This window comes from Aptenodytes forsteri, unplaced genomic scaffold, assembly GCF_000699145.1.
Source record: "Aptenodytes forsteri isolate BGI_AS27 unplaced genomic scaffold, ASM69914v1 Scaffold59, whole genome shotgun sequence".
In the NCBI taxonomy this organism is placed as follows: Eukaryota; Metazoa; Chordata; class Aves; order Sphenisciformes; family Spheniscidae; genus Aptenodytes; species Aptenodytes forsteri.
In genome coordinates this window covers 2,412,067-2,424,939 of record NW_008794085.1, presented here as the reverse complement: position 1 = coordinate 2,424,939, position 12,873 = coordinate 2,412,067, and the positions used below count along the sequence as shown (strand labels likewise).

The 12,873-nt window shown below is 45.3% G+C and overlaps 1 protein-coding gene across 1 annotated transcript in view; it reads right to left on the bottom strand.

Annotated features, from left to right (window-relative positions):
* Positions 1–12,480: 12,480 nt before the first annotated feature.
* LPAR3 (lysophosphatidic acid receptor 3) overlaps positions 12,481–12,873 on the bottom strand; it is an 11,434-nt gene continuing 11,041 nt past the window's right edge. The window contains exon 3 of the mRNA XM_009274077.1: positions 12,481–12,830. Coding sequence (XP_009272352.1) covers positions 12,481–12,830 — 350 coding nt within the window. The remainder of the gene's footprint in view (positions 12,831–12,873) is intronic.

Below are 12,873 nucleotides of genomic sequence, written 5' to 3'. Positions count from 1 at the left end.
GCCCCCTCCCAGCTTCTTGTGCACCTCCAGCCTTCTCAGTCAGTAGAGCATGGGAAGCTGAAAAGTCCTTGACTAGTGTAAGCACTGCTCAGCAACAACTAAAACATTGGTGTGTTATCAACATTGTTCTCATCCTAAATCCAAAACACAGCACTGTACCAGCTACTAGGAAGGAAATTAACTCTATCCCAGCCGAAACCAGGACAAGCAGCCATACAGCCAGTGAGGGGGTTTGCAAAGGATTGGTCAGTGAAATGAGAAAAAATTTGGAAGACAAAAGAAAAGAATGCATTTTCCTAGGCCAGCAATGCTGCAACTCTGAGAAGAGCCAGTAGACATTTAGACTCCAATGGGGAAGGGACTAAAAGACCTTCAGCAGTCAGAGGAAAGGAGCATTTAGCAAACACTGGTGGTTTCATTCCCTCCTAGTTTAGCTTCAGCCTCCTGCTTATAGGATTCAGGTTTTGAGGTGCCACATTAACCATACCAAAGCATTGTCCCTGTGGATTGACGGCAAGGCACACGCACACCCTTAGCTCAAAACATACAGCAGCAGTCCCAAAGTCAACATTTCCACACTTACTAGCAGGATCCTCGGGATTTCCTATTCAGTCCGAGCCCTCTGCAGTAACTCGCAGCAGCTACTGTTTCTTTTTCAAGGACACGTTCACTTGTAGGCACGCATGGTACCTCACAAGCACTGAAGGAGAATGTAAAATTAGATAAAACAGTCCTGGTAAGAGATATTTCTGTATAGGTTACAATTTTCTAATTGGAAATCAGCCCTTTTTCTTTTTACTTGCCCCTTCACTAGCATTATAAAAAGCTCCCTGCTCCCGGCCATTAGCTATTTCATTTTAGTTAAACATACCTGTTATTTTCAAATACAAAACTAAAGTCGATTTAGACAGGTGGATTAGCCCATAAACCCCTCTAAAGCTCTGCCCGATGGCCTGGGAAGTGACTCAAGGCAGCAGCACAGCCGAGAGCCGGGCTGGGCATGCCTGTTTTGAGCCGACGTTTGATGCCCTTCCTGCCCCTTTCATTGCCGTCTCCTTGAGGCAGGCACATGCAGTGGCTGTGACTTACCCCCACATGGCAGCTTTACATCCCCTCCGCTAATTCAGGTGGAGAAATGAGCAGCAGAAGGAGGACCCTTGGCATTCACGTTGCACACCTATCCCCTCCAAAACCCGCCGGCAGGACGGGGGGCAGCGAGGCCCCGAGGCAGCCCCGTTCTGGGGCGAAGGGCGCTGCTGGAGGAGGAGAGGCGCCCGCTCGCCGGCCGGGCCGCACCATGCCGTCCCGCCGGATGTCGGTGCCGCCTTAGCCATTGCCGGGGGGACAAAGGCAGCCCAAACCTGCAGCTGCCTGCCCTCACCAAGAGCTTAATAATTTTTAAATTGGGAGAATGAATGCCACGACCTGCAATTATTCATCTTTTGTGTTGTTAGCTACAGCTCCCCGCACCGTGCCAAATCACACGGTTTCAGACCGGTTTGGCGGTTGGGGCCTTATCAACAGCCCCATCTTCCCCCTCCTCTGCCTGCCCTCCCCCTAAACCACCCCGTCCCCCCCCTGCCCAGCCCCCAGTGAGGGGCTTCGAGGGGCTGGGCAGGATCAGCGCCACATGGGAAAGCCCCCGGGGCGGCACACGGCCAGCAGGCACCAAACAATGATGCCGCTGAGGCGCTGGGCCATCCCAGCGGGCCCTAGGCGAGGGGGGCCCCCGGGAGCACCGTGTACCGTGCAGGGAACGTGCCGTGCCACCCCCTGGAGTGGCTCCCGCCAGCCACCCCATGGCAGCACCAAGGGTGCTAGCGCTGTCAGGGGGAAAAACCAAACCAAACAAAACAAAACACAAAACAAAACACCCACACCAAAAATATCCCTTACCTGACAGCAGATTGTGGTGGTTGCCACCACGAAGAGCCTGGGCCCCAGCACAACCCCCTCCCACCTCTGGTTTTAGCCCTAAAACATGCATTTCTCCAACGCATTATTTACACATCCCCAGCCTTGAGCAGGGAGATGCCTGTGCAATGCCAGGAGAGCCGCCAGTGCTGCCGCTGTGTCTTCCAGCTCTCGCGGGACCGCAACCCCCTCCCCTCCCACCTCTGGTTTTAGCAACATGCATTTCTCCAACGCATTATTTACACATCCCCAGCCTTGAGCAGGGAGATGCCTGTGCAATGCCAGGAGAGCCGCCAGTTCTGCCTGTGCGTTCTCCAGCTCTCGCGGGACCGGGAGCTGCCGGGGAGCTGCCGTAGGCCACCGCTCACCTCTGTCCCTCCACGTGGGGCAAACCCAACCCCGAGAGCAGCTGGTGGCCATCACAGCATCACCCCTGACCCTGCTGGGCTCTGCTCGGGAGAACTGCACTCTTCAGTAATTTTCCAGGCGGGTTGAAGGACCAGCAGGTGCTGAGCCCATGGGGACAGAGGTGTAAGAGCAGCCAGGACCAGGGAGGGGGTGCCCCAGCCTCCTGCAGTCACGCAGCTTGTCTGTGTGCAGCACCACGGAGCCGCAGCGTTGCAGAACCTCTTTGGTTGTTTCCTCGCGCCGGGCCGAGGCTGCGAGGCTCCCCGGGGAAATACAGTCCATTAGGCGATGCTTATTAATGGGACACCTGACTTGAAGAAGTCTTCAGAACTACTTAATTAATATAAACAATGCTTCATTTAATTTGTTGTCCCAATTATCACTCATATTTAAGTGCACTATTCACTACGGAATTGTAAGTTTCGTTTCTAAGTGACGCACAGGACTTGGTTCAGGGCATCTCCTGCTTCATGAGCTATGCTTGTAATTCGACTTTTGATTTGTCATTAAGTCATTGGGGTTACACAGAAGATGGGTTTGGCCCAAGCGATACTTTTTTATCCTGTGTGAAGCAGCCTGGTCATAGGTGCTGTCTCCCAGGGTTGGGGAACAACCGTGAACAATGCTGAGGCCAGATTTACACAGTGTTATATATTTGCACACGGGTTATAAACAATAACACAACATTGTTTAAACCAGGAATAAGCAAATAATTGTACTTAAAATTATAGATGTGTACAACCTCCCTCCTATGAAGGAGTAAAAATCCAGAGGTGCTATAAATAGTAACATTCCTAAAATCACATCCAAAGAAAGTTTTCTTGTAACAAAACTTGGCTTATCTTTAGCGGTATCAGGTTTTACTACTTTTTGAAGAAGACTAAATAAGACCTTTGACAGCTGCTACTGTCAGACAGTGGTATTTTTGCTGCTGGAACCATGGCATTTAACAGATGGAAAAGCAGATAATGTAATAATATAGCATTCGCAAATAACATTTCAGAAGTGGTAGTCATGGTCTTTAAATAAAACTGGGCAAAGCAGAGCTGAGTCAACTTCGCTCCTGGATCAAAGAAAGCTCCATTTGCTTCAACTTTGACAGTGTCAGAAATGTTCCTTAAAAACTAAAGGGACAAAAATTTAAACGCCGTGATTGGAAAGATGCGTTAGTGCCTGCGGGCTCTCCAGGGAGAGCAGTGGTGCGGAACCTGCAAAGACCCCACATGCAGGTGGGAACCGGCCGCTGCACGCTGACTGACCGGGACCACCGGGACTCCATCAGCGAGGCCGCCCACCGGCTCTCCCCGTCGCTTGCAAAACGTGGCAGGAATTGTAAGGAGCTCCCAGCTGCATTTGGTGGGCAGGCAGTCCCAGTCTCTGCGGCATCTCAGGAAACCCAAGGTCCTTATCTTCACAGCGACGTCTCCCACTTTCACATATGCAGAAGAGAGGTGCATGGAAATCAAGTGAGCAGAACACAGCAGTGCCACCCCCTCAAAGAGAATGTTTTTAGTTTACTGTTCATAAAGATAACACATCACAAGAGCATTGCTTGTCTCCCAGCCAAACATGGAGAGCAAATAAAGCATTAGCAAAAACCCACTTTGCTGGCCTGGGTGAGGCACCGGTTGTTTCATCTTTGGCGTGTTGATACAAATACATGCTGGATCCAGCTTGCCTTTTGAAATAACGGCTCACTCAATCTTCATTGTGGGACTAAATGAATCAACCCTTCAGGGCAGCTCCTGATGGAGCCTGTTGCTACCATTGGTATCAAATCAGTGGATATCAGCCCACAGGAAATTATTGTAGCAAGTTAAAATATTCGGTGTGACTGCCGCAGGGGAAGACAAACTGCTCATACAAAATCCAAGTGTTATCTCATCCCTGGCACCTCTTCTGATCAACGTTTGGCTGTACTCACTAAAAGCTCTTTGCACTTCAACTCTGGAGCTTGTGCTGCTGCTGCAATGGATGAGAAGGGACGGAGGGCAAGAGAAGAGGGGACAGAGAGAAGTGAATTGTCATCCATCAGAGACTCCTCTCTGGCAACTCTCAGCAAGTCATTTGGGCTTAAATCCCTTGAGATATTGAGTTGTCACCTCTTACTATTCCTTTAAGCTTCCTACCCTCATGCCTGGGCACTGAATGCCAGTACCTGGTCCTGCTGCCCCTGAACGTGGCAGCTGAGGCTGTGAACACCCACAGCACCACTGGGATGGCCCATTCCCATTCAGACAAAAAGGGCTTACAACCATAGCTGTTAGTTGAACAACCCAATGAAGAGTCAATAGCATCAGATTCAGTTAATAAGAGGAGTAGCCCTCTGCACTGGGAATCTCCTGTGACTGTCTGCACCCCCTGAGGCTCCCTCTTGTCAATCAATCTGTGATCTCTGGCTCATTTGAACCACTCCCACCGGACACAAAGATCTCAGGATTCACACACAGAAGCAAATCCTCAAGCTGTTTCGCAAAACCTCTGAAACTCAGCCGTCACGAAGTGAACAGACCATGCACAAGCTGAGTGAGCATGGGAGCCTGATTTTCCTTCATTTATAACTGTGTTTACAGATGGACTCACGGCTCTTTGCAAGTCATCCTGCTACCTTTTGGGGAACCACAAGCCATATTCATACTCCTGCAAAGAGAGGGAGTCAAAGCTGCTTCACCTCAATAATTCCTTAACAATTTTGCTGGCTAGAAAATGGGATAAAGACGGCAAATACTGATATTTTCCTGGCACTGACTGGGTGAGAAGATGAGTAGAGGCACAGTAGTGGTGGGATATCAGGGTGCTGGGGATTTGCTGTGAAGCAGCTTTGGGGATTGCCTTCGTCCTCCCCCAGGGAGTCCTCACCCATGCATAGGCAAGCGTAAAATTGCATCCATGACTTACATAGCTTGAACCAGAAAACAATTTTATCCTGATTTCTGAATGGAATGAGGCATGTGCAGCTGTATTGCTTTTCGCCTGACTAGTCCCTCATAATTTCTGAAATCATCAGTCACTTTCAATAAAACTTGGCTGAGAGGAAGAGATCTAAAGGTATTGCCTCACCAACAAGTTTTGGGAAAATAGGCAGTTGGGTAGAAGAGAGTCTGCTCCTGCCTCTACAGAAGGAAGGACCGTGGTGCAACCTCAGCCGCCGCTGCGGAAAGGGGGCACAAGCACTTGCCGGAGTCTCCAGCCAGAGCCCACGCTGTGTTCAGCAGAAGTTCCTCCATCCTCGGGCTTGGTTTCATTTCCGTGAATCAGCAAGGCCCCTGGTGCCCGTGGAGGCAGAAACGCGGGCTGGAGCTTTGCCAGGGGAAGGGGTTCAGGAGATCACCCTTCTGCCTGGGTCCCCTTGTGCCAGGAAGGAGCTGAATGCACGCGGCAGCTTCGCTCCAGTTCAGAGAAGAAGTCAATCAGAAAACGCATTTCTTCGGATCTGCTGTTCAGAAAACTCACTGGTTAACAGTCTAGGACTCCCAGCTCACATTTTAATTGCAAAAATCAGTCATAAGCTTAGAGTCTACTTTTATTTTGCCAAAGTATTGTTCTCCAACGTTTTTAACTAATACATACAAACATAACTTTTTTTTGTTATTGTTGGTATTCTGACCTTGCAAAAACCCAAGATTAAAATCTCTGCTCAACCATATGTATTTCTTTTTGTGGCTCTCTGGTCTGTGAAATTGGAGGGTTGCTCTAGGACCCAATACTGCTGGAATTTATCTGTTTAGAGAAAAGTGTGCTTTAATCTATGCTTTGAAGAACAAAGCAGAACACACAAAAAATTACATGGACTGTGCGAAGAGATTATAAAGGAGAAAATAGGGCAAAACAACGTAGGTCAAATTTGGGACATAATCCAACGTTTTAAATTTGTGCTTATGGGCCCAAATGTTTCCTCTTTAAAATGAACAGTTGCGTCTGCGAGGGACGGGTGTGTGAAGGAAGCCAGCCTGCTGCAGCTGCGCCTCCTGGTAAAGGGACAGTTTCCCATATAGCAGAAACTTACAGTCTAAAACGCGACATTAAATGTCTTCATCTCACAAATGCCGACACACGCGGGACTCCTTTCACAGCAACCGTGAAAGCAACGCAACTGTGCAGAAAGTTAAAGCTAAGCATGTGGGTGAGCAATTGCGAGTTCACAGTCTGCGGGCCCTTTATCCCTATAGGCACAAACCCTTATGTTTCTAATTAAATTAACTCATTTATACCTGTGGGAAAATCCCAGCCCAGTATCACAGAGTGCACTGCACAAACAAATACAGTGACATTCATAACAACTGATGCGTTAACTGGGATTTGAATAGAATCATTTAAGCATTAATAACACTTCCATCTCTGGAGGTCAAGCCTTTTCACTCCCATGCATTTCGACATCCATTAGTAACTGAACATATTCCTAATAGAAACCTAATTAAAGCCAACACACCAAGCATTTGTTTGCATAAATATAAACGGAAGCTGGAGATAAAATTAACCGTACAGTACTGTGAGGGTCTAGCATATGCAAGAGAATCTTAACATTTAGGGTCAAGACAGTAGATACGTATTCTTAACTATTACACATACAAAATGCAATACTGGGTGAGATCAACACCGATGCTCCCAGGCCGGTACCCCATCTCCTTCCACAGCAGCTTTAGGAGGAAATCTAAAGAACCTCTCTAATTGAGAAGCACATCCCCAGGAGATCACCTGCCGAAACCCCAAGCAATTACTTGTGGTCAGAAACACGACTTCCTTATTTTCATATATATCAAAGCAAGTCAGGTAAACTAAAGGTCAGGGAAGATAAGTACACTTACTTACTCCTGGCCTACAGAGATGCAGGATTGTTGTCTTGGGTTTTTTGTTTGTTTTGTTGTGGGTTTTTAATGGGAATTTGTGTTTATTTGTTTTGGGTTTTTTAGAGAAGTTAGACTATATCTATGGTTTCAATGAAGTTAACATTTAAGTTAAAATACAGCTATTGGTGAGAATAGATTAATAAGTGATTTGTGCTTTTCTTATTCTGCACGTTGATTTTCTTACAGGGCTGTACATCAGAGTCCTAAGTGCACAACTGGGATACTAGTAAAGGCTAGTTCAGAAAAAAAAGCTGTTCTTAGCACAGCTGTCTGTGGTAAACATAGCAGAGGTTAGTCTGAAAGTTAATTTATTTCAACGCACACAGGAGAAGACGCATAGATGCATATACAAGACAATTCAAAATACCATACCTCTGGGCGGCAACATAGCACTTCTAAGTAGGTTGGAAGAAAACAGATGCTTCTGCCTGCTGCAGTGAAAAAAACACCCTCAATATTATAAAAAGATGTGTAAAAGAAGTCCAGGGACCAATTACTACTTGAAAAATAAGCAGGTTTTTTTGAAGAATGGCTCAAAGCATAGAAGTGTCTAAATTTCTTATCTTCCAGAAGACCTTGGCGGGGGAGGGGGGGAGAGGGGGGAAGACTATCATGACCTAATTCCTTGTTTCCAGATGGATTTTTTTTCCTTTTCCCCCTGACAGAAGTGTGCCTAGGCACTGCAAAGTGTAGCATTCAAGGAGGACTGTATTTTACAAAGATTTCCAGGAAACAAATCATCTGTGTGACTCTATATAACAAACCGAGGAAATAATGCAGCTGTTAGTTCATGACAAGTGGAAAATCTTCTCTGGTTACTAGCAACATATATCATCCAGGGTTATTTTTCAGACCCACTACACTTCACCATATGGTCTCACAAATGGCTGCGCCAGCGTAAGGATGGAGTGGGTACAAGGGGAAAAGTGGGATCACTTCTTTCAAGTGATTTAAAACATTCATTAGTATTATAGGCTAGGATAAATAACAGAATTTCCCTGCCTTCTTCTTTTCAACATTTCTATATATTTTCACTTTTTGGCTCTAATCTTGCAAGCAGCAGTTGCTTTGGGCCAGACCAAAGGCTGACCCTGCACTGCATCTGCTAGGATAGTGGCCAATAGCCAGAACTATAGGGAAAGAGCCTAAGAAATAATGACAAGTTTAAAATGACCCTTCCTCCATCAGCTTCCAATAACCAGTAGTTTAGAAATCTTCATGCAGAGTTTACTAAAACTGTGAAAGAATCATAGTAGAAGTATTGCTCCTATAGTTAACTGCTACTTGGAAGAGAGTTTTAAGTTTAAAAAAAAACCCCAAACATATAAATATATATATAAAAAATATAGATCTGATTAGAGAAAGGCACCATCATGTCATATAGCTGCAGTAATTATTGCAGTTCACAAATACGTGCACAAGCTGTCACATGCACAAATGCAGATGTATTTCACCAGTCTGCAGTAATTACTAAAAGAAAAAGAAACCAAAAACCTACACTGAGGGAAAAGTAGTCACGGTAAAGCAGCCCCAAAGCGGTGGAGAAGCCATGCTTCAGAGCCACTCAAGCTGTAGCAATTTGGCTGCTCTCCCAGAGGGACTCATCACCCACACCACCTAGGTCAAACTGACAGCACAGATATTAGAGAAACTTCTCTCCCACGCACACAGTTATTAAGCAATGATCAGCCTAGCTGCTTATCCAGAAAGATTCAAAAGATCTATCGTGTAAAATAAAAGCCCATTGTTCCCGGCTTTTAATAATAATTCTCTGAAAAGCATCTCTAATGATCGTGACCACAGAGGCTTTACGGGAGAGCTAAGCACGGAGGACAGACCATACATCTTTGCCCTGGGAAAAGCCGTGGAGCGTTTCTTCCTGGACCCACTGATCAACTGGAAGAGCAACTTTGGTTTGGGAGACAAGCAGATGGAGAGGGGAAAAGGAGGAGAATATCACAAAGGTTTTCAAACCATAGTTGCTGTGAAGATGTTGTATTAGAGGTATCTGCTTGCTACTTACTGCTATACAGCAGCTCTCAACGCTCTCTCAGACACGGAACGGCCTCCAGCATCACCAGGAACACACAAAACCTTATCATTATCCAACTTAATGGTAACTCTACCCTTGCCTTCCTCTGCCTCCTAAGAATTAATGTCCTTGGGTTTCTGTGGATGTTCACCCTAAAGCCTTCTCCAAAAGAATGAATTTCGCCTCACACATCAGTAGACTGGCATACATAAATAGGAGCAGGCACAGGCAAAGTCAACAGATACCAATATCTGTTATTCTGGGATATTAGTGAAAAAGGCAACAGGGAAACCCCGTAGAACTTGCCTTCATCAACTGCCCTTTGCTTTTTTGGTCTCTTTTTTTTTTTTTTACTCAAGTACAAATAGTGCGTTAATGTTTTCCTTGAGACAAACCATTCTGATAAATGTTTATGGCATTAAAAAGAAATTCCCCACTACATGAGTAGCTGGATGTTTAGACAGCTTGATATAGGAAACATTACACAGCCTCTGCTGTAGCAGTTTGTAGGAAAGTTTGATGCACGATGGTTTTCCTGTTCCAGTCCTGTCACATTGTAATTTATAGTAGTAGACAAGAAGGCAGCAGCTCTGAGGGAAGCATCATGCTGAAATAGAGGGCACGTCACTGCAAGTAATACCATGCACAGAGCACCAGTTTGCAAGCTTTTGGGGGTTGGTTTGTTTGTTTGTGGGTTTGTTTTGTTGGCTTTTCTTTTTTTTCTTCTTTTTAAAATGAGACAATGGAAAGAATAAGAGTGCAGACCTCAAATCCTCCCACTTACCTTTGATTATTGATTGATAATACCTCTCAGATCTTAATCCAGCACCACTGTATGAGGTGCTCTACAAACAACACAGTCCTTTACCTTTTCAGGAGTCACCTTTTCCTGCTTACCTGGAAAAACCATCCACGTGTAGTTATTTTGCAGCCCGAATCCCAAGCTCTGCAGGAAAGACCTAGTGTTTTCTCCACTGCTGCAGGTGTTCCAGACCTTCATCCAAGCTCTCTTCAGGGCCTGATTCAACCAAGTATTACACTGCCTAGTATTGCTAGTAAACATTAAAATTTTAATAAAACGTCCCTCCCTCCCCACTGCCCTGTGGTAACATGAAACAACGTTTCCCCACGTTCATTTTTATCTGCAGTTTGATCAGTTTTAGCTTGGATGGATCTGTGGAAACGAGTAAGAGTAACAGCAGCCACTTACTGCTGACTGTAGTGCCAGGTAATGTTCAATCACCATCCAAACAAGAAACAAAACAAGTGTTTCATTTTGAAGTAGCGTTTTATTTTCCATTAGCTTTGTATACGGAGCTTCAGCTTAGTTAACACAAACTGTGCACTGCAGGTAGCTGTAGGGACAGGAATGCTTGCATGCTATGCCTTTGCAATGCCACCGGCTCCAGAAAGCACCACTTTACATACTTTTCAAAACACCAAACTAATGAAGTAGTATTTGCACAAGAACATTGCATTATAATGGTAAAAAAACATGTGTAAACCTTTTTAGCGTTACTCAAATACAGCATCTACCTTGAAATGTTAGGCCATATCCCTACAAGGTAACTTGTGTTATGGGAAGCTCTCTGAACAGGGGCTTGCTGTGTTCGTAAGCTAAGGCCTGCTGTGAAATCCCCCAGTGCCTTCTACAGAACTGCAGCTTGGCCTTTCAGCCAAGTGCTGGTTCTGCTTTGACCAACACAGTCCAGATATCCACGTGCAAGTTGTACCGAAGGAATAATTTGCCCAAACCACAGCTGATCTTTATCTTTCAGCCTCACACAATATGCTCTTGGTGGTGTTCTCCAACAATTCCAAGTGGTCAAAACTTCCAAAACTTTCCAAAGTGACCTCTGGTCGTGGTCACCTGCTTTAGGGTGACCAGGGAGCAGACTTTCTCTAGGACACAACACAGGTAACTCCTCTTGAAATTAAGACCGGTAGCAGGGAGCTCACTGCTGTTGAAACCAGACAGCAGGAGCCAGGTTTTTAGAGTACTGAGAAACCTACGTTCCAATTTTTAATTTAAAAGTTTAAATTTAAAAACTTTACCCTAGAGCTTTAAATTGCTGGATCCTCCATTAGAGCATACTCCGTAAGTCAAGACTTCAGCTTTTTGGGCTGTGTCTGCATCGACTCTAGACTTGATTTGTCACAATGCTGAAAGCCCTTCATTGCTTGCTGTTTCATGGCCTCTTCCTCAAGTACCTTCCAGTAAGGTCTGCTTGCAAACCAGAGGTTAAATGTGGTCCAGACAAGGGCAGACAATCAATGCATACTGTACTCTTGTAGGGGTTTAGGTTGGTTTTAGGCTTTTTTCTTGTAAATTAATTTCTATTTTAAATAGCTTGATTGAACCTGTATATATGTATATTTAAACTTCCATTAAAAGTTCGCCCTCTTAAAACAAAGTTTTGGATCTCATTTCTCTCAGTGGCATAGCAGTTAAAGAGGGGTGAGCACACCCATTTGGGGTTATCTGGGGAAATAAGAAATGAGCATTAACGAACACAGCCACACTGCTCTTCTGTTAATCCACCCTCAACGTCTGCTTACACAACAGCAGCAGAGAGTGCAATGTATCTCCTTGCAGCATTCACCCCACTATGGAAGCAATAATGGCTTTTGTGCTTTTTGTACTCTCAGATCCTGACAATCCACGGTCGGATATACTCACGCACACTGGTGTCGGGTCTGGGGTTCCCATCACAGCCAGGTTTCTGGCATAGCTTTAATAAACCATCGAACTACCTATTTTGAAAGCAAGACGAGGAGGAGGAAGAGAGAGGGTAAGTATGAACTATTTCATGAACTTCGTTAACCAAGAAAACAGGTCACAATTCTGTCCAACCGAGCCTACGATCCTCCTCAAGATGCACAGAAACTGTTCAAAGCACAAATACGCAATGAATGCCAAGCCTGCACAGTGAGGCAGGTTTATTCTCTCTGTAGGAGCTTAGGGGGGTCTCACTACATTGCTTACATTTTGTTTCCATGCACAAGAAGTCTCTGAGATGTATTTATTCCATTCATACGAAAAAACAATTTCATGTACTTAAAAGGAAAAAAAGGAGAAAGGCGGCAGCACAGAAAGTTTTCTTCATTACAAAGTGTTTTTCCATCAGGCAATTATTTATAAGAACTTTTGTTAACACTGGAGTTTAGGCTCTGGAACAAAGTGGATATATTGTTTACTAGCTTTGCCAGTCAATCTTCTCTTACAAAACCTCTCCCTTCCCCCTCTCCTTTTCCAGCCAAGCCAGTCCCTTGAATAGCTCAGGAGTTTCCTTTGTCACTAAGATCTCCTTTTCCACAAATTGTCCCTTGAATAATGCCATCTTCAATGTAGTGGCCCGAGGTATCCGTGCTCCTGCAGAGAACCGTCGAGCGGATCCGTGATGAGCATCTGTCCTGGCTTTTATCCTCAGAGGAGCAGCAAATCATCCTTTTCATGGTACCCCACATCTCATCATCTTTGTATGAATAAATTATTGGATTCATGACAGAGTTCAACAGGGCCAGGAGAAGAAACCACCTTTTAACATTCTGAATCCCACAGTAGGTGCAGTTCAGACCATCGAGCAGCAAGACGACCAGGCCAGGGGTCCAGCAGACAACAAAGGCACCTAGAAATAAAGGAGACCAAAAAAAAAAAAAAAAAAAAAAACT